Source organism: Podarcis raffonei, chromosome 16, assembly GCF_027172205.1.
Source record: "Podarcis raffonei isolate rPodRaf1 chromosome 16, rPodRaf1.pri, whole genome shotgun sequence".
Taxonomy (NCBI): Eukaryota; Metazoa; Chordata; class Lepidosauria; order Squamata; family Lacertidae; genus Podarcis; species Podarcis raffonei.
In genome coordinates, this window is record NC_070617.1 from 39,641,011 (window position 1) to 39,665,688 (window position 24,678).

The window sequence follows — 24,678 nt, forward strand, 5'->3', positions numbered from 1 at the left end:
CCTTGACTTAGAATACTCCTTTGAAAGTATTTGTTTCCTTTATTCCAGGATACCTTGTGCAAGAAATTAAGAGAGCGGACATTCCCCTACCAGAAGGAGATGTTACCCCTGCTGCCCCTCCGTTTAAGCAGATGCTGGAGATTCAGGTACTTTGTGGAATGGGGATCTTCTGGAATTAAAGGGTAGTCATAGATCCACTTATTTTCCTTTATTTTGGGCCAATTGTGAGAGCTTGCATGCTCGGATTCCCAACTTTCCTTCAAGAAGCTCATGAGTAGCATTTTAATCTTGTAACAACAACTGTGTGAAGCAGTTTAGGCTGAGGCACTGACTTGTTTGGGCCCATCCAGTGAACTTAGAGTCATTGAATAGAGAGTACAGATCTTTCATCCCGGTACAGAATTAAATCAATAGTTGCCAAAGAAATACTAAATACCCTCTTCATTTTTGTGTGGTAAATTGGGGCTTAGTGGGTTTTCTTCTGTTTGAGTCTTCTGTTTTCATCTGTTTGAGTCACAGTAGTGGGACTGATTGGGAATACCAGTGAGTTGTGGTGCCTACTTATGATATATGTGGGTGCCCAGAGCTTGCAAACATCATGAGGTGCAACTGGTTGACTGAAGGGGGCAGGCAGAGTCACAAAGGACTGGCCACTTCAAAAGGCCAGGGATGGAAGACAGAGGCAGAGAAGAGGAAAGAGCAGTGCAGTGTTGCAGGAAGGGGAAAGAGAGAGAGGAAGAAGGGAAAGCTGTATACTTTAGGTAAGGGAAACAGACAGGAATGAGTTTGAGAAGCAGACTATTGTGAAGCTACCAAATTTTACATTATGGAACTGAGACTCAATCGAGATTGAGAGTGACTAGCTAACTCCCCAGTGGTTTGACATGACCCCCAAAGGTGTACTCCTCCAATGTCTTGTGAAACAGACAGATGCCAACAATAAGCTTATTTCAGAAAGTAATATTGAGCCTTGAGGATTTTGTACAGTAGACCCAGTGCTAGCCCAGCACTGTAACAATTGCATGACTGTCATGGGACTTGTGGCCATACAACATCTGGAGCCTGAATGGGAATGCACTTTTGCTCTTGTATCGCAGGAGCAGTTGCAGAAGTTGGAGGTGGAGTTGAGAGAAGTGACGAAAAATAAAGAGAAGCTGAGGAAGAATCTCCTTGAGCTGACGGAATATACCCACATGCTACGGGTCACCCGGTCCTTTGTCAGAAGAACTGCTGAGGTACTGTTACCGTTGCATGGCAAAGCTCCTTAACTTGGGTGTACAGAAGGGAGGCAGTGAGCCACAGGCCAGTTTCCGGGGCCTACCTAGTACCTGATAATGGCTGCAGGATTCTTGCAGCAGTGGGCCTTGCTGCAGTCCTGTGAGGCACTGAATGCCATTGAATTCAGGCAAATGCAGTAGCCTTAAGCCTTGTTTCCCATCTCTCTGGGTGATCATCACTCCCTTGTGATTTGGGCACAACCCTAGCACATTTGAAGAAGTGTTTCCTTTCATTTTTTTCTTTTTAGTTTGAGTCCTGTTTACTTACGAATTATGAAGAATTCCCAACTTTAGAAACGGACCACTTAGTGGACTACAACTGCATGCATAGACTCGGTGCCAAACTGGGGTAAGTGATGAAAACGTCTATACAGTCATACCTTGGATCTGAATGCCCTGCTAGTCGAACGTTTTGGCTCCTGAATGGCGCAAACCGTCATTCCGGTTTGCGAACGTTCTTTGGAACCCGAATGTCTGATGCGGCTTCTGATTGGCTGCAGGAACTTCCTGTAGCCAATTGAAAGCTGTGCCTTGGTTTCCAAGTCTAACGGACTTCCGGAACGGATTCTGTTCAACTTCTGAGGTACAACTGTAGACGGCTGGGCACTTAACTGTTAATGGTCATTTCGCATTTATATGAAAATGAAGGCCTGGCCACTTTGATGGTGCCACAGATATGGCAAATTTTTTGAATAATTTAGCTCTTCTTTAGTCTATCCCTTCTAGTGAGGAAGTGAGCCTGCATTAATCCTATTCATTTAGGTGTCATGCATGCGGGTGAGTGCTTGCATGAGTATAGTTTTATGTAGTTAACCTGCCTACTCCAAAGTAAATCCCAATAACCTTAGTGGATTTTACTCCCTAGTAAGTGAGTTCAGATTTGCAGCCTAAAACTTGTTTCAGAGCTTCAAATTGACAGTATTAACACTTGGCACCAATCAGTGTCATACTGAATTGAGCTCTACTTGGTTTGATATTTGATAGCCAATTGTGTTTCCTTCATGTGCCTATTGTGTTTTTAAGTAAGGAGGAGATTAGTAGATTTAAAAAATTGTTATAAGTGCTGGGATCTTGTAGCTCACTTGGTATGACCTTGTGTAATTTTAGTGGTTTCCATGTGCACCTCGGTGGCAGAGGCATTTTAGTTTACAGATAATCTGTGAATGCCCAGCCCTTCCTAACTTCACTGGCATGTAATGATAGAATATGGTATCCTTTCTGGTCCAAATGCTCATGTAATAAAATTTAAAGTTTGCTCTATAGTATACTTTGTATTTTTTTCAATGTAGATTTATATCTGGCTTAGTTCACCGAGCAAAAATTGAAGCCTTTGAAAAAATGCTGTGGCGAGTCTGCAAAGGATATACAATTGTTTCCTATTCAGAACTGGACGAGTGCCTAGAAGATCCAGATACTGTGAGTAATCAGGATAGATAAATAATGCAGCCTGTTTCTGTTTTTTTTAAATAAAATTTTTATTAGTTTTTCAACATATATTATACGACATTACAAACAAACAATACACAGACAAACAAACACATAAACATGTATAATTTCATAATTTTTTCTTATACCCAATTTCAACGACTTCCCCATGCCTCCCTTTTCTGCATCCCTATTTTAAATTTTTTCAGCAACCCCTGATCTAAATTACTTATAATTCCCTTTCTTTAACCTTTTTTTCACTTATCCAATCATTTATCGCTGCAAATCTGCTATGCTTTACCCATAACATTTTAACACTCACTAATTTTACAACAATTTTTAAGATAAAATTTAAATTTCTTCCAGTCTTCTTCCACCGTCTCTTTCCCTTGGTCACGGATTCTGCCCGTCATCTCCGCCAGTCCCATGTAGTCAATCACCTTCGTCTGCCACTCTTCCAGCATGGGTAGTTCTTGTGTCTTCCAATACTTTGCTAAGAGGACTCTTGCTGCTGTTGTAGCATACATAAAAAACATCCTATCTTTCTTTGACACCAATTGGCCCACCATGCCCAGGAGAAAAGCCTCTGGTTTCTTATGAAAGGTACACTTAAGCACCTTCTTAATTTCATTATAGATCATTTCCCAGAAGGCCTTAATCCTTGGGCACGTCCACCAAAGGTGATAGAAAGTACCTTCAGATTCATTACACTTCCAACATTTATTATTGGGCAAATGGTAGATTTTTGCAAGCTTGACTGGGGTCATGTACCACCTATAAATCATTTTCATAATATTCTCTCTTAGGGCATTACATGCCGTAAACTTCATTCCGGTGGTCCATAACTGTTCCCAGTCAGCCAACATAATGTCATGTCCGATATCCTGTGCCCATTTAATCATAGCTGATTTAACCATTTCATCCTGTGTATTCCATTTCAACAGCAAGTTGTACATTCTTGACAGATTCTTAGTAAAAATTCACAAAGGTTTTAAAAACCATATTGTTAGGAAAGCACTATATAATGTTTGGATTCGGTATAAAGATCTGTTGGAAAATAAAACCCCTAGGTGGTTGTCACCAATGGAGGCTAAGGAAGTGAAAAAACTTAATATGGAATCTAAATGGCCAAAATATTGGGAAATTATAGAACAAGAAGGTGGAAATGTGAAATTACAGAGTTATGAGAAATTGAAGTTTAAAGTAAGGGACTGGCTTCATTATTACCAGATAAATGAAGTATTTAAACAGGACAGGAAAATTGGCTTCCAGGTGGAAAAGTCAAAGTTAGAAACAGAATTGTTAGAACCCAATGCAGCCTGTTTCTGAAGGTTGGTGCTGGATCAGCCCACCTCCTCATCTAAACTATACATCTGCACGCAAAGTATATGTTGCTACTCGGGTGTTATGGCTGGATCCAAAGCAAGTTCATCACACCTGGATCCTGTAGAAATGGAGTATTTATTATTTAATAGTATTTTTATTCGATTCTTTTTTAGCTGAAGAGGCTTCCAGACAGCTTACAATAACTTATCCCACTTTGTGAAAAGTATGGCACCTAAGTGTGACTTGCTTACTCAGTATCCAAACCATAATGTTTAACTGTGACTTGTTTTTCTAAACCATGGTTAAGCTTTTATGTCTGAATAGCTAAAGCATGGTTAAAGATCAGCTACAAGCCAGTACAGTATATGACAACATGATTTGAACTGTGTTTGAACTGAGTTACTTCTGCAAGAAGTAAACCATGGCTGAAAAGTAGCTCTGAGGAGGAGATTACAAACTTTCACATCTGGTTTTGATTAAAATGCAACGTGTTTCATCTGAACCTTAAAGTATGGTTAATCTTAATGATGGCTTGTTGAAACAAACCAACTTTGTAGCTCATGGTCTGAAACTTCAAACAAACCATAGTTAAGGGCAGTATTTTTTTCTGAGGATACTCAAGGGCAGGGGTCGACCAGGTTTACCTTGCCTGGGCCAGTTCACTCCAGCGGAGTTCCCTCTGTGGGCTGGATTGTGCACGTGTGTGTGCCTGCGATTTTCGGCGTCTGCACAGGTGCGATATCTGGCACTGCAGAAGCGAGACCCGGTGCCATGCTGCGCCGGTTTAGCGCAGTGCACGGGGATTTGTCGAGCGGGCGGCTCGGTTTGGGGGCGACTCGTGGGCCGGTTAAACGACCCCCGTGGGCCGCTTGTGGCCCATGGGCCTTAGGTTGCCTACCCCTGCTCAAGGACATGCAGTACGCCCCCCCCCCCCATGTTAAAAGTGTGGCACTTACTGTAACAACTTCATGGTGAGTACTGGGACTTTTTTTCTTTAAAAAATATTAAAAAGCACTGGTTAAAGGCTTAAGATCAACTGACAAGGTGCAGTTAATAAAGAATGGAAATGAAAGGTTCTGAACCCCTCCTCGCAGCTATGCCAGAGGATCAGCGTGGGGTAAGTATGCAAGCCTGAGGCTGTAGCTCATTCCTGTCTTGGCAAAAAATGGTTTCTTGTGATATTGTTCAAATACGGGCACTAGGCGAATGGGAGCAGTCTCAATAAGGTTAGCCATCATTTTGCTGTTCATTGGGGATTTTAAGAGTTAAGCCTGTACCAGAGCTTTGTGCATGTGGAATCTATTCACAGAATACAGAAAACCCCTATCTACCCTTTTTGTGTATCAAAATTCATTTTTAAAAGAAATTGTGCAGTTGGTTCAATATGAGTGGTTAGTCGATCACCAATAAAGTGGAACTGTAGGCAAAAGTTTAATTGAAGAATTTGTTTACTTTTCAGGGCGAACCTACCAAATGGTTTGTTTTCTTAATATCTTATTGGGGTGAACAGATAGGCCAGAAAGTTAAGAAAATATGTGACTGGTAAGAATTAGCATACTTTAATTTGCTTTACTTTTTCCTACTGAGATTTTTATATTTTGACCACTTTGTAAAATAATAACAGCATCGGCGTTGGGAAACTGAGTGTGCACCTGAAAACATGACTTTTGTGGCTACATATGTGCTTATTAATTGCATTTGTATCTTGCATTTCTTCAGTGGCAATAAGGTGACTTGCACAGGGTTCCCTGGAGGTTTCTTATTCAGGCATTGATCAGACCCAGGCCTGCCTAGCTTTAGTAAGGTGGCAGCATACCATATTTATGTGAATCTAATGCACACCTCAGTTTTCGAAACTTGAAACCAAAAAAGTATTTGCTATGTTAGCAGTGTTTTTCAAGCTTGCAATCAAATCTAATGCTCCATCAAATCTAATGTGCACCCTATATTTTGTGATGTAATTTGGCCAAAAATGGTGAGCATTACGTTCAATTAAATACAGTAATATTGATTTGACCATAACCCTGATCCTTACTGCATACCTGCAAATTATTCTTGGCAAAAAGTCTTTAAGTAGAGTTTGTCTGCCATTGTTGAACTTCTCAACCCGGAACCCCTGATAAAACTTACAAGGCGCCTTTGTTTCCTGGTACACAGTCTGATAGCTGCTGTGCTGATCCATCACCCTGGCAGACTTCTTCAGCTCTGTAGCCAAAGTTGGGGAAGGGCTGTAGCTCAGTGGTAGAGCATCTGCCTTGCATGCAGAAGGTCCCAGGTTCATTCCCTGGCATCTCCATGTTAGGGCTGGGAAAAGCTGCTGTCTGAAACCTGGGAGAGCTACTGCCAGCCAGAGTAGACAATACTGAGATAGATAAACCAGCGCTCTTGACTCAGTATAAAGCAGCTTCCTATATTCCAGAACTATTTTAGGCTTTGTTTTTGTGTTGTTTTTGCAAGACCAGATTAAGTTTCCACTGCTTTTGTTTTGCAGTTCTGCTCTTCTCTTCTATGTTGGGCTCTTTTATGTAGACTATTTTTGTTTTTTTGCCAGCTACCATTGCCATGTCTACCCCTATCCCAGCACCCCTGAGGAGCGCCGAACAGTTATGGAAGGACTCCAGGTTCGCATTCAGGATCTTCATATGGTGAGTAGAAAATTACTGGTGCGCATTGGAGGCACAAATCATCTCATGGAAGAAGGTTAATACATAACTTACAGTTCTGAGTGCATGTTTAAAAGGAAGAGGTTGGGCCAACTTTCAACCATATGGACTTTAATGTAAGCGAGGGATGATCAGCTTCACTTTTTTTGCAGGTGTTGGCAACAGTGGCTCTGCTTTCTGGGAACTCTTTACAGTTAATGAGCTGTTATATGTGTACTCAGGCATAGGATTTTACATATAAAATGTGTACACCTAAGAAATCTAAAAGACAGACCTCTTCTATTCAGCACCTGAAACCTGTTGTAGCTACCTCACTCTTCCATTCTATCAAAGGTCATTCCTACCTGTTTGGTCCCCTCCCTTTCCCTTTTAAAGTGCATTTCCTTTCCTCTTTCTATGTAGTTTCTCAGAACAAGTAAAAAGGGTGAAACTTTATTTGATTAAAAAATAAACTGATTGGGGGGGAAAATCTTGGTTGTATGGCTTGGAGAAAAGAAGATACTTCCCCAACTGTCTGGAAAGAAATTGGTTGCCATCTGTGCTCTCTCCCTCGCTCTGTGTGTGTGTGTGAGCAAGAGAGAGTGAAAGCATGTGTATAAACTCAAGCCAGAATATAATTACATGCTTTCCAGTAGCTGTACTGGTCTGTTGTACTAAGAAAATAATTTCTCTTGATACCCATCCAGCCCAGTGGGACTCACTTCTGGGTAGATCTGCAGAGGCTCTCTGAAAATTCTGCTGGTTCCTAACAAAGGGCCAGCTAGACAGGTGCAGCTTTGTAGTCTCAGTGTGTGGATGAGACAGTGGTGGTGGGAGGAGTGGTTTGGGTTTGTTAGATATTGGAGAACTTTCCGGGACAAGGCGGGCCAGTGCAAAACAGATGGGCTCCACTTGAGCTGGGATGGAACCAGACTGCAGGCTTCCTACAGGCATCTGACTGGCCATGATGATAACAGGATCCTGGACTAGATGGGCCATTGGCCTGCGCCACTTGGTTCGTCTTATGTTTGTGTGTTGGCAGTTCAAACTGGAGGTAGGCATGTGGGAACTGTAGCAGGGCAGCCTTTATTCTGGAGTAGTTAATCCAGAAACAGGGGGGGCCCAACCGATTTTCCCTGAGGGAATGTGCCCCTTGATGGAAAGACTGCACAACCCTACTCTATTTCTTACAACTTGAAAGTATTTTTAGTTGGGCCGCCTGAAGCCAGATGGAATAGCTTTTGAGCTGCCAGTAGATAAAATCAATACTGAAAGACCTATGTGAGCATAGTTAGCGAGGGCAGTTGTGTGAACTTTGTATAAAGTTGCCCTGTTCGTTCAGTGTTCTTGCTATAGTTTTAAATATTTTTCTAAAAACAACAACAAAGGTACTGCATAAGACTGAAGATTATTTACGGCAAGTTTTATCCAAGGCGTCTGAGTCTATCTACACCTGGGATGTCCAAGTGAAGAAGATGAAAGCCATTTACCACGTGCTGAATCTCTGCAGCTTTGATGTCACCAACAAATGCCTGATTGCTGAGGTCTGGTGCCCAGTGGCTGACCTGCCAAACATGCGCCAAGCCCTCGAGGAAGGATCTGTAAGTGATTTACATTTTAGCTTGCTTTATTTATTTTTATACCATTTAATTGTTAACATTTCTAATCAATGTACGTAAAAACAATGCACAGAAAATGGGACTATAAAATTTATCATAAAACCAGACACCCTCTTAAAGTGCCTGCTGGAGTAAAAAGGTATGCATCATGTGCCTGACGTTCAGCAAGGAGACTGTCTGTCTTCATCTCAGCAGGGAGGGAGTGGGCCTGGGACCCACTGCACTGCGCTGAATGTACTGAATGGTAGGAGAGAATGTTGCACTGGCAGCATGTAGCATTCAGGGTTTTCAGTATGAATGATAAGTTGCATGCATTTCTGTATAAATAGAAGGGAGGAGGCTCTGAGTTGCGTGGATAATGAAACTCAGTGCCTTGCATGAACAGGTTATGGCTGAATTTCAGCAAATAGCAAGGCTTTCTGAGGATTGTCTGTAGACCTCTGTGGACATCAGGTGAGGTGGAAGGCTGGAGTTGCACAGGCTTGACAGTAAGAGCTGTTTGACAGTGGAATTTGCTGCCCAGGAGTGTGGTGGAGTCTCCTTCTTTGGAGGTCTTTAAGCAGAGGCTTGACAACCATATGTCAGGAGTGCTCTGATGGTGTTTCCTGCTTGATCTCTTCCAACTCTATGATTCTATGATTCTAGGCTTGCCTTGGCTGACATACACACATTTGGATCTCATGGTTACAGAGGAGGGGTTTGCACACCTTGTTCTGAAGCATGTACTCTAGCATGTGAATGACATGGAGAGTTTTGTATGTGTACATCATCAGAGCTGGGGTGGCTCAAGTCTGACTCTGCACCTCCCCACCCCAGTTCTTCTCATGCTCATTGTCTGGATAACAGAATGTGGAAATCAGTGCTATTTTTCCAGCTTCACAAAAAATGATACAGGTCTCCTTTTTTAAATTCTGTAACCAGAGTGAAAGTGGAGCGTCCGTCCCTTCGTTCATGAACACGATACCAACAAAAGAAACGCCTCCAACTTTGATACGTACCAATAAATTCACCTCTGGATTCCAGGACATTGTTGATGCTTATGGGATTGGGAGCTACAGGGAAGTTAATCCAGGTGGGTCATGGATTGAAAGATACTTATTGAGAAGCAGGATTTATTTTTCTCCTTTGTTAGGAATGGTTGCAGGAGTTTCTTAAGAAATCTTTATAAGGCATGGGAAAGTGTCTGCTATTTAACACTTGTTAGCAACAATGGTTTACCGTGTGCTGCAGAGTGCATAAGAGCGCAAAGTAAATTCAGCTGCTTACACATCCAGGTGGACAGAGGGGAGATGCCCCTTGGGTAGCAGATGAGCAGTGTAGACTGGGATAGGGGAGAACTAGATTGCATTTGGCATGTCAAAGAAGACCCACTGAAATCAACAAGCTTGACATATAGCCCAAGAGAGTGTGTCAGAAGTGTTCATGGAAAGGCCAGGTTTTGAGGAGGAACATGGAAGAGCAGAGCAGTGGCTGGATTATGCTTTTCCTCCCTTCTTTCAAGGGCCAAAATGAGCCAAATTCTGGCACTTTAAAACAATGACTTAGAGTAAGCTAGCATAGGCAGCTTATGGATACTATGCATTATGTATAGTTGCTTATAAAGCTGAAATTTTGTCCCTCTCATTTTGCAGCTCTCTTCACCATCATCACCTTTCCCTTCTTATTTGCTGTGATGTTTGGAGATTGTGGACATGGTTTCATAATGTTCCTGTTTGCTTTGTTCATGGTATTATATGAAAAACACCCCAAACTCCTGCGATCACAAGACGAGGTACAGATGAAATCATCTCCTCCTCCTCCTCCTCCTCCTCCTCCTCCTCCTCCTCCTCCTCCTCCTCCTCCTCCTTCTTCTAGTATTGTTTTCAATATTTCTATTTCTGTAAACGGCCCCTTAGTTCTCCCCCCCCCCCACTGGAGTTTTGCGTAGTGTATCTGCCACATAGAAGGGGGAATGCTTTAAGGCAGAATTGAGCAGCCTGTGTCCCTGCAGATCATGCTGAACTTCCAATTTCTGGCAGCCCGAGGCAGCATGGCCACTAGTCAGGGATGGTGGAAGCTGGACTTGAATTGCATCTTGCGAAGGGCCCGCAGATCCTGATGCACTGCAGCTCCCATCAGCCCCGGCAGCATGGCCAGGGGTCAGGACTGGGTCAGGAATGATGGGAGTGTAGTCCAAAAACATTGCAGAAAGCCCTCCAGTTGTTTTTGGACAACTGGTCATCCTGATCGTTAGCCATGCTGCCTGGGATGGATGGAGCTGCAGTGCATCATTAGCTCCTTTTTTCTCTTGTCGATTTGGGCAAGGGAGGGCAAATCATTCATCCATTGTTGTATGGAAGGTGACAACTTTTTCTAGTGTAGAAGCACCATGTGTTGGACTCACCCAAAGGCATGCATAAACTGATGGTAAATTCTAAATAGCAGAGATGCAATTCAGCAAATCCTCATTCCTTGCTTGTGATCTTCCTGGGGACATCTGGCTGACCACTTTTGGAAGCTGAATGCACCCAGCAGAACGGTTTCTTATATTTTTATGTAGAAAGCATCCTTACTAAGATTGGCTGCTTCTGCTGAATTTCTACCACACATTGCAGTACCATGTAACTCTGAATTGTGGCGTATCTGGACACTGCACCACATCAAATACATTGTTTAGAAGTGCATCAAAGCTTTTATGTGCTGCACATGTAACAAAGGATCTTATCTTTGAAGTTCACATGGCAGTCATTGGGCCTGTCCTTTTTAACATTTGCAGATCATGAAGATGTTTTTTCAAGGACGATACATCATCTTGCTGATGGGACTGTTTTCTGTATACACTGGCCTGATCTACAATGACTGTTTTTCAAAGTCTTTGAATATATTTGACTCCCACTGGAACGTTTCCCAAATGTTTGCTGTGGAGTGGCGGTGAGTGACTCCTTTGTGAAACCCAGTGTGGTGTGAAAGCAACCTACTGAATTGAGATAGGAAGCTCAGAGGTATCTCTCCCCACTTGTGCAGTGTCCTAAACCTGTCACAGCATACTTTTCACTCATTCTACAGCAGGGGTCAGCAAACTTTTTCAGCAGGCGGCCAGTCCACTGTCCCTCAGACCTTGTTGGGGGGGGGGGCAGACTATATTTTGAAAAAAAGGGGGAAAGAATGAATTCCTATGCCCCACAAATAACCCAGAGGTGCATTTTAAATAAAAGGACACATTCTACTCCTGTAAAAACATGCTGATTCCCGGACTGTCCGCAAGCCGGATTTAGAAGGCGATTAAGCCAGATCCAGGCCCCGGGCCTTAGTTTGCCTACCCATGTTCTACGGTAAATGAAATGTGCCTCCAATTCCTGCCATTTTCATGATTAATTTTTTTAGCCTTTCAGTTCAATTATGAAGTATCTTTTGTGGTGTGCAGAATAATAAATGACTTACTGGAAAGCAACAGCCAGTAACTGCCATTCTAAAATATTGTGGTAGCTTTTCTCAGTCATTTAATGAGAGGGGTATGTCCTTCACTTGAAGGACATATTTACTAGCTACCTGTATACTTGTTGGTGGTGCCACCACCAGGGGCTGCTCTGTTGGCATTGACCTGTGACAGGGCCTTTTCAGTGGCCATCCCATGGTTGTGGAATGCTCTCCCTGGTGAGGTGTGTTTTTCTCCATCACAATTGACTTCCAGGTGATTTTTTCTTTTTAATTCCTGTTTACTTCCAGGAGAAATTTAAAAAACATCCCTGTTTACTCAGGCATTTGACAGCTGAAAGATGCTGTTCCTGTCAAACCTGAGGTCACTGTTTTTATACATTTTTTAAAATTGTTCCAGTATTGATGTATTTGCCACTGTGCTTCTTATGGGAGAAGGATGAGATATAAATTGTATTCATTATAATTATTATACTGGAAGAAAATAGGAGCTGGCAGTTTTCATGGCTGTTACCCTTCTCACCTGTAAGCAGGAAACAATGAGAACAGTGAAATTTATGGGGGAATGGATCAGGGCTTTCTTTGTGGTGATGTCCTCTATGGTGCGAAGGGACGCGGGTGGCGCTGTGGGTAAAACCTCAGTGCCTAGGACTTGCCGATCGCATGGTCGGCGGTTCGAATCCCCGTGGCGGGGTGCGCTCCCGTCGTTCGGTCCCAGCGCCTGCCAACCTAGCAGTTCGAAAGCACCCCCGGGTGCAAGTAGATAAATAGGGACCGCTTACCAGCGGGAAGGTAAACGGTGTTCCGTGTGCTGCGCTGGCTTGCCAGATGCAGCTTGTCACGCTGGCCACGTGACCCGGAAGTGTCTGCGGACAGCGCTGGCTCCCGGCCTATAGAGTGAGATGAGCGCACAACCCTAGAGTCTGGCAAGACTGGCCCCTATGGGCAGGGGTACTTTTACCTTTTACCTCTATGGTGCAGAACTCTTTGGCCACATTAGCTCCTGGTTTTTGCCAACAGCCAAAACGTTTCATCTTCTCAAGAGCTTTCCCTGTCTGAAGATACTAGTCTGTATATTTTTTTTTGCATATTACAACATTATTTTTTATATGGAGCGAGTTTTAGAGTTCCTTGCAACTCCCTGTCAAGCTAGTTGAGAAGCATCTCTCTCTTAATACAGTAGACCAGCAACTGAAGCATGATTTACTTACACAATTGCAGCTTTGGATGGGTGGCAGGAAAATAAATAAATAGATAAATGGGGAGCGGGGCAGAAAGAGTTAGAAGGCGACACCTGAGATTTCATGTGACCTTCCCAGAGCCGGGTAAGCAAGGCACAAGAAAAGCTCTTTCTGCACTGGGTTTTGCTGCCATGGAAATAGTTTTGAAGCCCTCCACCTTGCTCACCAGCCTCTGGGAAGGTTGCACAAGGCCTCTGGAAGGCTGTAAATACTGAGTTGGACCATTGTTCCATGTAGCTAACCATTGTGTACAGTGACTGACTGGCAGGATTTCAGATGGGAGTGTTCCCCAGCCCTACCTGCAAGATGTCACAAGATCCTTGTGGGATCTTGCGGGAGCTTCTGACAGCAAATAGCCTATTGTGGTGATACAAATATCTTTGTTCAAGTCTTAATTCTGCTGTGTGCTTTTTTCCCCTAACAGTGAGGAGGACATGAAGAATCAGTATTTGATGTTAAATCCAAATGCGACTGGAGTGTTCATAGGACCTTATCCTTTTGGCATAGATCCGGTTAGTGTTCTTCCCTGGAGCTTCCACTGTGTGGCAACGATGACCCTATAAAGAAGAATTGGCAGTTTTATGGTGCTGAATCATAGGTCAACAGATTTACAGCTTTAATTTTTATAAATATTTCTGTTTGCTAGGATAGTCCTATAGGGTTGGCAACTCTTCCTTACTTCTTAAGGAAGTGTACATGCAAAAGGTGGAGGGTTCAGTCCCTGACATCTCTGGGTGGGTCTGGGAAGAAGGTTATGCCTGAAACCCTGGAGAGCTGCTGTCAGAAGACCAGAAAATGTGGCCCTCCCAGCTGTTGCTGGACTCTACCTCCCATAATATTTTTCCGTTGACCATTCTGCTTGTGGCTAATGTGAGTTGGAGGCCAACAACACCTAGACGGCCACAGGCTACTCACCCTTGGCATAGGCCATACTAGCTGGACCAAGGGCCTGTTTCTGGGATAAGGCAGCGCCCTTTGTTCCTAACAGCTTTGTCCCACAGAAGGTAGCTGATTAAAGGCACTATGTGCTATTTTTGTGAACCTCCCCCCCACCAATATCCATGTTCCCTATACCTGATCACCTCCCACCTTTGTCAGCAAAGCCACTTAGTAACACCTTTTTCTCATTTCAGTTTGCCCCCTTGGAACCTCTCCCTCAAAGAATTCTCAGCATAGTCCCGCCTTGCTGTCTCCACTGTAGCATGGTTTTCCATTTCAAGGACATTATCCTGGGTGTCCCATGTTTTCTAACTTGCAAGAGAATTTAAGTTTGTTTGTGAAAGAGCTACACGGGGTTTCTTTCTTACTTTGCATACAGGAATGCTGGAGAAGGACTGTGCTCTATAAATCCTTGCTTGTAGTTAGAATCTGAGCCAATATCTCATTCCTCTTCCTCGGTTAAGTCTGATTCTATCTGTCTCCTGTCTCTCTCTTACCAGATTTGGAACCTGGCGAACAATCGTCTCAGTTTCTTGAATTCCTTCAAAATGAAAATGTCTATAATTATTGGAGTGACCCACATGACGTTTGGGGTCATCTTAGGAGGACTTAACCACTTGTAAGTGTGTGTCTTCACAGCAGAATTGCAGCAACCGAAAGCGGAATAAAGGCATAAATGCATTTTTTAAATTCCTGTTCTTATGATAAAATGAAAGCAGCTCTACATAAAGCAACAAGCTGAAGCTTACCAAATTATCAATGACTATTAGTGCAAACTTTTCCATGACAATTACTATAACCTACATTCTCCCTCCAGATTTATCTAGCTGCTCCAGATTCAAAGCCTTTGCTGGGTGCTAGGTGTGTCAAAACTATTTCTCCTTTAGCTGTTAGCAAGTTTATATCACTCCTCTGTTGTTTTCCTTCTTAGTTACATGAAGCTTGGGAAGGTTTGTACTGAGGGTCGTAGTGAATTGATAAGTCTTGAGAAGATTAATTTTGAGGTTTGGGATTTTTGAAGGTATATATTTATGTGGTTTTAATTGGTGGTTGTTGAAAACTATCAGTTTATCCAGGACAGTTGTGTACAATGGAGGTTTGAGGTGAATTGCTTTGCTCTCCTCTGAAATTTTATATGTAAGGATCAAAGCCTATTGGTGAGTATAAGCTTGTTGTGTTTTATGTACAGTGGCTTTTTTCTGGGCTATTAATATTTTTATTTTTTATAGATTTATTGTGCTTGGGTTCTTTGTTAAATAAGGTCTCCACTGAAAACCTTTGTGTTGAAACACTTTGGGCATATATTGAAATATACAGTCAAGTATAGGATTTGGCCTAGTAAAGGTTTAGTGTTTGTATATAGGATAATTATTTCATTTTAATAAATAATTCTGTGTTTTTAATACACCAGTTCCTTAGCTCTGTTGTTTGTTGATAGTTTTTTGTGTGTGCTTCAGTTGTTTGCAACAAGTTGGTATGCCTTTTTATTCGAGGTGAGAATTTCTTGGAAAAACTTTTATGTATAACCTATTTTTAAAAATCAAGTTGATGAACAAGCACAGCTATTATTCAAGATCTAGCCTTCTGTTTAAGGCTCCCTAGAGCTCCCTAGGTAGTAGGGAACCTTATACATGACCTTACTCTATTTTTTAACATCATCATCAACATCATCATCATTATTATTATTATTATTATTATTATTATTATTATTATTATTATGTCCATCTGACTGGGTTGCCCAAACCACTTTGGGCGGCTTCCAGCAAATTAAAACATCAAACACAGTAAAACATCAAACATTAAAAACTTCCCTATACAGGGCTGCCTTCAGATGTCTTTTAAAAGTCGGATAGTTGTTTATTTCCTTGACATCTACCGGGGGGGGGGTGTCCACAGGGCAGGCATGACCTACTCTGCTCCCTTCGCTGCTCCTACCACCTTTCTTTCCAAGACATCTATCCTGTGGCTACAAATGGCAAAGAACAGTTTTCTCCTAGGTCTGTAAGTAGCAGCTTATCCAACATTGCAGAAGAGAGTTGCTGGGCAGTAAAAGTGTTGGTATTCATTGTTCAGATCAGGGATGGGGTAACTGTACTCCTGTTGTTGAGTTCCAACTTCCCACATCAGGGCCCAGTGGTCAGGGATGATGGGAATTGTGGTCTAACATCTGGAGGTTGCTTCTTTTTTCTTGGCATAGACAGTATATTTATGTATGTATAAGCTTTCTCTGTAAAACTGATTTCCACTTTGAATACAAAAAATGAAACGAAATCCACCTTTTTTCTTATTCCACCAGGCATTTCAGGAAGAAGTACAATATTTATTTGGTGTTCATTCCTCAACTTCTGTTCATTCTTTCCATCTTTGGATACCTGGTTTTTATGATCATCTATAAATGGTTGGCTTTTAGCGCGAAGAACTCTGAGACGGCTCCCAGCATTTTGATTTTGTTCATTAACATGTTCCTATTTCCTAATAAGAGAGAACCACACATCTTTTTCGAAGGACAGGTTGGTAAGCCTTATAATCTGAAAGATAGTCACAGAATTCCTTATCTTTGCCTGTCTCCGGTCTTGCAGTTCAGGGTTTCCTAAAGAGAAAGCAAAACGCACAACTCTTCTGCTGCATTGATTTCAAAGGAATAGTTAGGCATGTACTTAAATTTCCTTAGTTGAAATGAACAGGTCTTTAACAGTACCTAATTTAGGTTGCTTAAATGTGTCTTTTCTAATGTGGCTGAAGGTGTGGGGAGTGGAGCCACTTTGGGGTATATGTACTGGGAATGCGCAGTAGTTACTGGATTTTGGGAAGAGTTAGGTAAAAGTATTACAGTGGTACCTCCGGTTGCGCACAGGATCCGTTCCGGAGCTCCGATCGGATCCTGAGGAATTCCCAACCAGAGGTGCCGCTTCTGCGCATGCGTGTGGCGTGGAAGAGCGCTTCTGCGCATGCACGCAGGGCGAAAGCAGGGAAAATACTTCTGGGTTTGTAGCATTTGCATCCTGAAGTGTGCGTATCCAGAGGTACCACTGTTCTTGGTTCTAGGCATGTATGGAAGATAGTCTTTCCCTGTGCTGGTATTGTTGGCATCCATCTGTCTCAGGAGACGATGGAAGTCAAACCACTGCGTTAGCAGCACCAAAGTGACCTCCCCGGGGTGCAAGCCTGGGCAGTGTGTATGTTGGAATTAGGAGGCATCTTTTTGATTCTAGAGAAAGGAATAAAATGTTCTGATAAGAGCGACACTTCTTTTTTAGCAACTCAGTATTGCATAAATGAAAAGATAAGACTAAATCAGAAGTTATTTTGTGGGCGCAGTGGCCTGGGATGAAGTGGCATATGAAAGTTGTGGCATGGAAGAAAAAGCATAAATGTGGAAATATTCTAATAATAATAATTTTTTATTTATACCCCGCCCTCCCCAGCCAAGGCCGGGCTCAGAGCAGCTTACAAGCAATAATAAAACAAGATTAATGATTACAACTTAAAAACAAAAATAAAATACATTAAAATAATGGAACATTAAAAAATTTAAATGTAGCCTCATCGCAGGAGGAGAAGGAAAAGAAAAAAGAAAGAGAGCAAGGGAGGGAGGGAATCAAATTGGCTCCAAGCCAAAGGCCAGGCGGAACAACTCTGTCTTACAGGCCCTGCGGAAAGAAATCAGATCCTGCAGGGCCCTGGTCTCATGAGGCAGAGCGTTCCACCAGGCCGGAGCCAGAGTTGAAAAGGCCCTGCCTCTGGTTGAGGCCAATCTAACTTCCTTAGGGCCTGGGACCACTAGGGTGTTGCTATTTATGGACCTTGAGGCTCTCTGTGGGGCATACCAGGAGAGGCGGTCCCGTAGGTACGAGGGTCCTAGTGTATTGTATGATGTAGTGATGTATGTAAAGTATAAACAAGGCAATATTAATATGTGGTTTCCCCACATTTTTCTCTTTGCTGTTCTTTCTGCACTGATTTGGTTTTTGTCTTTATTGTGTGTATGGAGATGCAAGTGCATGCTTTGAAAGGAAGAGAGGCAGTTGGAGAAATATATGGAATTGAACAGACAGCCATACAAAAGTGTTCATTTTAGGGCTTGTAACCCAGTTTTTAAAAAATCTTCAAATGCAGTCCTAAATACACGTATTGAGAAGTAAACCACATGGAACACAGTGAATTCTGAATAAGCATGCATAGAACTGAATCATCAATGCATAATCTCAGTTTTTAGTTAACTGATAAATTTTTACATGTGTTGCAGGAGGCATCATATTAGGAAAGTCATTTCTTCCCCTCCCTCTTCTAGGATGGTATTTGCCAGCTGCAATTTTAACACAACTTTAACTTTTTTATAAAAAAAATATCTGCCTAATTAATATGGTCACCTTGGCAGGGGATCAGAAGGGTTCTTTTTAACTATAAATAAATGTTGTGGCCTTACTTTTTTATTGTATTAAAATTAATAAGGTATAAAAAGTAAATGGGGAAAAAAACCCCAATTCCAAACTGGCATTTAAGTCAGTTGCCATGCAAATCCTTTTCCTGCAAAGAATTGACACCTGTCTGAATCCTTTCAGTAATGTATATGCCAAAGGTGGGGAACCTGTGGTCCTCTAGGTCTTGTTGGAACCAAGTCCCATTAGCTCTATTTCCAGCATTCAGGGGTTGTGAGAGTTGTAGTTTAGTGATTCCTGGAGATGTCCACAGTCATGTCCACAGATTATCCACCCTTCAGGGCACTGGGGGAACTGTCGCATTCTGAGGCACGGCAGTTGCCATGCGGAGAGTTTTAGTGGTTTTGTGTAGGGAGGAGGGAATCAGCCTCCATATAAAACAGCTTTGTCTTTTTTGCCTCCTCTCTTTCAAAACAGATGGTTCTACAGAAATTTCTCCTGTCTGTTGCTGTGCTTTCAGTTCCAGTGCTGCTTTTTGGAAAACCACTTTATTTATACTGGTTGAGCAATGGAGGCCAAAGCATCGGGGCATACAGAGTATGTATTGGAAATAACTGCCTATGATAGCATGTGTGTTATAAGATTGGCAAAATCCTTCTTCCAATTAAATGTATGTTCTCTGAATTAGTTTGATGGCTCTGTAAACACATGTTCTTTTTGGTTAAGGGGCAAGGAAAAAAGGATAAGAATAAACACCATTTTGTTACAGAAAAGGACATATATTTGTTTCCAAGCCAAAAGTAATAAAATGAAGTTCTGTAACAGGGTAGCCCAATTGACCAGCTATGACTACAGGCAGAGGTTGCGTTCCTGGGTATCGCACACATATGTGAAATCATGTATAGTGGGGATCACCGTCTAAAAGCCAAACTACTCTAAAAACCTACCCAACTCCACCACAATTGTTCTCTCCAAATCTCCTTTCTCAAACTTCAACTCTCCACAGCCTGAAATATCAGTGCAAAGGGTCATAGGATTGCTAACCATTTTCTTGCTCTTTTTGTACCATTTCAGCCATTTCCCCACTGTTTTTGCCTTTTTTGTGGCTTTTTGCTGTTTAAATTGATTTTATCTATTTCCTGGCACTGTGCAGGTGTGGTCACGCATGTGTTAAACGCCTGAAAGTGGGGAGACACACCTGTATTATTATTATTATTATTATTATTATTATTATTATTATTATTATTATTAAAAAAGCAAGGATTGCCAAGCTGGCCCAGTTATTGACATGACCCTTACCAGTTGTGGATCTTGTGAACCGTCATTCTGCTGTGAGGCTGTTTTTGGCCCTTGAGGTCTTGCTAAGTTGTGCCACTGGGAGGGTTCCCTAAAGTGCAGCTAATTCTTACTCTTCACACACTATAAAAGCAACCTTAATTCAGTAGAGGGTTGTGGGTAGAGTGTGTATTAGCTTTCAAAAATTTGTGTAGCACTGAGATAGAAATACAGTCGGCTTCATTGCATTTTAAAAAGTTGGTCACCTTTCTTGAGAACTAAATCTTTAGCACTTGGGTTTTTGGGGGGCTGGTGAAGATGGCTTGCATGGTTGCTGTAATCCAACTTGGGCCGTTGAGGTGGGGTGAGCGATACAATTCAATTTTTTATTTTAAATTCTCCAGAAAGGCTACCGGTTAGTACGAAAAGAAAGTGAAGAAGAAATTGCTCTGCTGAGAACTCATGATATTGAAGAAGGAAGCAGCTCTTTGGACCACAGGCACAAAGATGAGGAGAAAGAAGAGGTAGATGTGTGTGTTTCGCAGACACTGCCTGTAGTTTGGAGCTATGTAAAAGGAATCCTCTCAGTGCAGCACAGGGCGTGTTCGCCTTCCCCTTCAGTTTGTGGTGTTAGATTTCTTTCGGAAGGACCACCCTTGTATGCATTTATCAGCAATCTGGAAGACTGCAAAATGTGATGTTACATAATCTCTCACAGGCCACCTACAGGATGCTGGCTCAAACCCCTCCTCAAAACGCCCTTTTTAGGGTGTCCTGCACCCTGGCATTTAAATTAATGCATATCCCCCTGCATTTACCCTTGCCCATAAATCCCTTCCTCTCTTTCTGTTGCCTCTCCCTGTGTTAAATTTTAGATTGTAAGCTCCTTGGGGAAGGGACCTGTCATCTTGTAATTTGTTACTGTGTTGTGCTGGGCTTATTGAGGGTGTTATCTAAATGTACCCTAGAAAACTTCTAGCAATAGTTTTTTCAAATGTTCTGCCTCCAGAGGGCATTTTCATGCTGAGTTGACTACTCTAGAACTACTGCGTATTGCAGAGGATTCAGGATAGTGTTGCATGATTGACACAGCATGTTGTGAAGCCTCCACATTCCCATGCATGGAGTATGTGCCTAAGATAAAACCTAATGCTTCTCTGTGCTTTTTGGGGGCAGTAAGGGTAAAAACAAGGGCCGCGGATGGCACTGTGGGTTAAACCACAGAGCCTAGGACTTGCCAATCAGAAGGCGGGCATTCAAATCCCCGTGACGGGGTGAGCTCCCGTTGCTCGGTCCCTGCTTCTGCCAACCTAGCAGTTCGAAAGCACGTCAAAGTGCTAGTAGATAAATAGCGGGAAGGTAAACGGCGTTTCCGTGCGCTACTCTGGTTCGCCAGAAGCGGCTTAGTCATGCTGGCCACATGACCTGGAAGCTGTACGCTGGCTCCCTCGGCCCATAGAGCGAGATGAGCTCCGCAATCCCAGAGTCTGCCACGACTGGACCTAATGGTCAGGGGGCCCTTTACCTTAAGGGTAAAAACTGCCCAAGGAATACCATTTAAAAACCCCATAGAGCAAGTTCAGACAGGCTGACAGAGATGTGGCAATGCACATTACTGCAGCTCTCCAGGATTGTAGGCAGGATTTTCTTCCAGCCCTATTTGGAGATGCTGGCGATTAAACCTGGGACCTTCTGCTTGGTCCTTCCTGATACTCAACCAACCTGATACCTCTGTAGGCCTGTTGATCTCAGTGGGTCTACTCTGAATATGACCACCACCTGATACCACCTACTGAAATGAATTTGATGTGTCCCGGGAATTCTAAAGTACATCTGTATGTTTACATATTATTTTGCTTTAGTTTAACTTTACAGATGTATTCATGGATCAAGCTATCCATACCATTGAATACTGTCTAGGATGCATCTCCAACTCTGCTTCATACCTCAGGCTCTGGGCTCTTAGTTTGGCCCATGCACGTAAGTATCCTGCATGCAGTCTCAAATGCTCTATTTTCTTGTTCCCACCATGGTTCTTTAGGAGTCTCCCCCCCCCCCCGCTTTTGATTTTAAAACAAATATAAAACGTATTTAATTCTAATGTGCATATTCATTGTTCAGACATAATAAAAATTGGTTTCCTACTATGTGAATGGATTGCATGAATTCAACTATCCCTTCTCCTCTTTCCATACTGCAAGGAGATTGGAAGCATCCATTTTCAGCTTTAAACCATAATCATTGATCCCTATAATGTATGAACTTGGAGAACTGTGGTATATTGAAGCTATGGTTAGTAAAGAGGCCAGAATCTGGTTTGACCTCAGCTTTTTTTTACATAAGTTTTTATTAAAATATTTTTCATGTGTACCAAAAGTATATTCAGTGTTCAAATGGTAGAGTTCAAATCATACAGTTCAATTACATTCAGCATGATACATTGTTGGTATGGGTAGTATTGGGTTGAAGGTGAAGAAGCAAACTGCATTTCCCTAAATTTAGACACCATAGGAAATACACTTAACTTAAAAGCGGAAGCAAATCTTCCAGTCTCGCCAGTATGAAGTGGGGACAACAGATCATGCAAGCTAAGAGCTTTCCACAGCTCATCCACATAGTCCAAAGCCATAGTTTCCTGTTGCGTCTGAACAGGGCATGATTAAGCTATTACATCTTCAACTGCTTTTAATAATGAGAAATGTGTCCCTGGCAAAATTACTTGCCCTTTAGGCATGCCATGTGGTAAAGTATTAAAAAGCAGGATTTGGGACAGTTTATTGTGTTTTTATTTTTAGAATTATCAGAAGTCCTCTGGGCAATGATCATGAGAGTGGGCCTTCGCGTGGATGCGACTTATGGGATCATCCTTCTGATACCAGTTTCAGCCTTATTTATGGTTCTAACAATATTCATTCTTTTAGTCATGGAAGGTCTTTCTGCTTTTCTACATGCTGTACGACTTCACTGGTATGTGTGTTCCTTTTAATATATACGTGTGTGTGTGTGGCTTGCTAGCAAAACATTTTGGATTTTTTAATTAAAAAATGTAAAGCTTAATTTTTATTTTTAAAGTAAATGAATCCTTTATTGACATTAAGTATGTTCCACTTGAAAGTAATTATTCATTGTGGATACGATTCAGAGCATGTTTGCCTAGCAGTTTGGAAAGGGGTCCGTGTGATTGCCTTTATCTTAATGTAGTGCTTTTCTTCTTACAGGGTAGAATTTCAGAACAAGTTCTACGCAGGCGAAGGATACAAGTTCACACCTTTCTCCTTTCAAGACATTTCTTTACATTGTAATAGATACATTGCATAGTTTGGCTGCTGTAGTCAGTACATCTCTAGAGTTGTTTGAAAATAATCATGTACCCATTTGTCATTCTTGTACAGTTCATTGTAGAAAAGAACAACACTGATTGCCTTACAATGCAGCCAAATAATTTTGTAATATATAACCTCACATTTGGATTTTGCTAACGTGGATTTCTGGTAAATAGTCATAAAAATGTCTTGTGTTTTCCAGTCATGAGCACATATAAATTGATTTTAAAACTGATTCTAAATATCTCATTGCTGCTTTTAAAAATGCTGCAGGTATTTTTAAGAGCAGTTTGTTTTCTTTTATAAACCCTTAGAGTGCATCCGATATGCACTTAACTGGAGGTAAGCCCCACTGAACCTGAGTTCAGTACTGAAAAATGCCTTGTCATTCTGCCTTGTCATTCCTGTTAGTACTACTGCACCTTCATGATTACTCATAGATCAGAAAATCAGGCAGCAGCTGAGAACGAAGTTGCTTACCTTTCAGTATTTACAGGAAACTATTAAGACTTTGTTATGCAGTCTAAGACATGGGCTAAGATATTGTTTAAAAGCTTTTTGCCTCTGGTTTGAGCAAGAGCTATGCTATTTTTTTGCCATTGCACATCCTACATTTTGAATATAAGAGGAAGGATTTGAAAGCCATGCCAGCTTTTGGATTCACTAAAAAACTTGGAAGCCTGTGGCCTTGAATTTTTTAAGGAAATGCCTGTTAAGTTGACCAAGGAGCAAGTTATAGGGGCTCACAGTGATTCTCTTCCAATATTGCTACCTGAAATTATTTTGCAAGGTATTAAATATTCTAATTTAACTCCTGGTGGAACTTAAACTTCATTTGCTTAAATGAAAAAAAGATTCCTTGAAATTAAGTATATGCTTATGTAAGTTTCTTCAGTATTGCAGTCTGGATATCCCCATACCTTTTGTTCAGTGTTGAATGGCAAACTACCTGAGTTAGTACAAGTTCCCAGAAAACAATTACACACTCCATTTATGCACATCATTCCATTGCTGGAACTTAATACTTGCAAAATCAGGTTCTAGTTTAATTTTGTTTTTGACACAGCAGTGAATTTGAATGAAACTTGTTTATACTCGGTGAAGACAGCTACCTTTTAAAAGTTTTTTTTAATTTCAAAATGAAAATGGAGGTATTTCACCTTACCGAGTTTTATAATTGCCAGCAGAATAAATCTAGCCTTCTTTCATATTCATCTTAAATAAAAGCTAATCACTCATTTTGAGAACAAACATTGTGCCTGTTAAATTGTAGCTTGCAATGAATAATGATGGTGATGATTTAAACCTCTGGGGAACCAAGCTGTGGGGGAAATGAGGATATGAGTCCCTAGAGAAAATGATTGGATGAGAATGGGCGAATACAAGAGGTGGGAGGAGAACTATTATTGTAGGGATGGTGGCAGGATGAGAGTGGGTTGTATTGTTCAGGAAATATAATCATTACAATGGATACAAGAGACTGCCCAGTAAAAAATATCACATCCTTAGATTAATGTAGTGTGGAACCATTCTGGTGTAACACCTTAATGGTTAAATTCTCCCTTGTCACCCATGATAATCTACTGAAGAAATGGAAGAAAAAGAATGGGCTACTCTGGTTGTGAGTAGAGGTGGATGGTGTCTTCAATGCATGTGTGTGTGTAAAACTTATTGTGCAGAAAAAGGGGTCTGGGTTAAAGGCGGATCTACATGGATCCTCATGGATCCTCCACTTTTTAAAAAATAACTCCAATAAATCCAGTGTCAAAACACATCTGGAAGGCACGCCTACAGACTGGACTATAAAAAACGTGGATC

General features: G+C 41.8%; 1 protein-coding gene and 1 non-coding gene across 2 annotated transcripts in view; both read left to right on the top strand.

Annotated features, from left to right (window-relative positions):
* Nucleotides 1-24,111, top strand: part of ATP6V0A2 (ATPase H+ transporting V0 subunit a2) — a 31,178-nt gene extending 7,067 nt beyond the window's left edge. Inside the window, exons 3-20 of the mRNA XM_053369019.1 lie at nt 49-146; nt 1,098-1,235; nt 1,526-1,626; nt 2,567-2,693; nt 5,488-5,570; nt 6,580-6,673; nt 8,059-8,271; nt 9,211-9,361; nt 9,921-10,060; nt 11,045-11,199; nt 13,369-13,456; nt 14,384-14,502; nt 16,180-16,393; nt 18,740-18,859; nt 19,942-20,061; nt 21,400-21,517; nt 22,333-22,504; nt 22,756-24,111. Of these exons, the coding sequence (XP_053224994.1) occupies nt 49-146; nt 1,098-1,235; nt 1,526-1,626; nt 2,567-2,693; nt 5,488-5,570; nt 6,580-6,673; nt 8,059-8,271; nt 9,211-9,361; nt 9,921-10,060; nt 11,045-11,199; nt 13,369-13,456; nt 14,384-14,502; nt 16,180-16,393; nt 18,740-18,859; nt 19,942-20,061; nt 21,400-21,517; nt 22,333-22,504; nt 22,756-22,855 (2,351 nt within the window). The 3' untranslated portion in view covers nt 22,856-24,111. The remainder of the gene's footprint in view (nt 1-48; nt 147-1,097; nt 1,236-1,525; nt 1,627-2,566; nt 2,694-5,487; nt 5,571-6,579; nt 6,674-8,058; nt 8,272-9,210; nt 9,362-9,920; nt 10,061-11,044; nt 11,200-13,368; nt 13,457-14,383; nt 14,503-16,179; nt 16,394-18,739; nt 18,860-19,941; nt 20,062-21,399; nt 21,518-22,332; nt 22,505-22,755) is intronic.
* Nucleotides 6,256-6,324, top strand: TRNAA-UGC (transfer RNA alanine (anticodon UGC)). The gene has a single exon. It is a non-coding gene; the product is annotated as a tRNA-Ala (tRNA).
* Nucleotides 24,112-24,678: the final 567 nt, after the last annotated feature.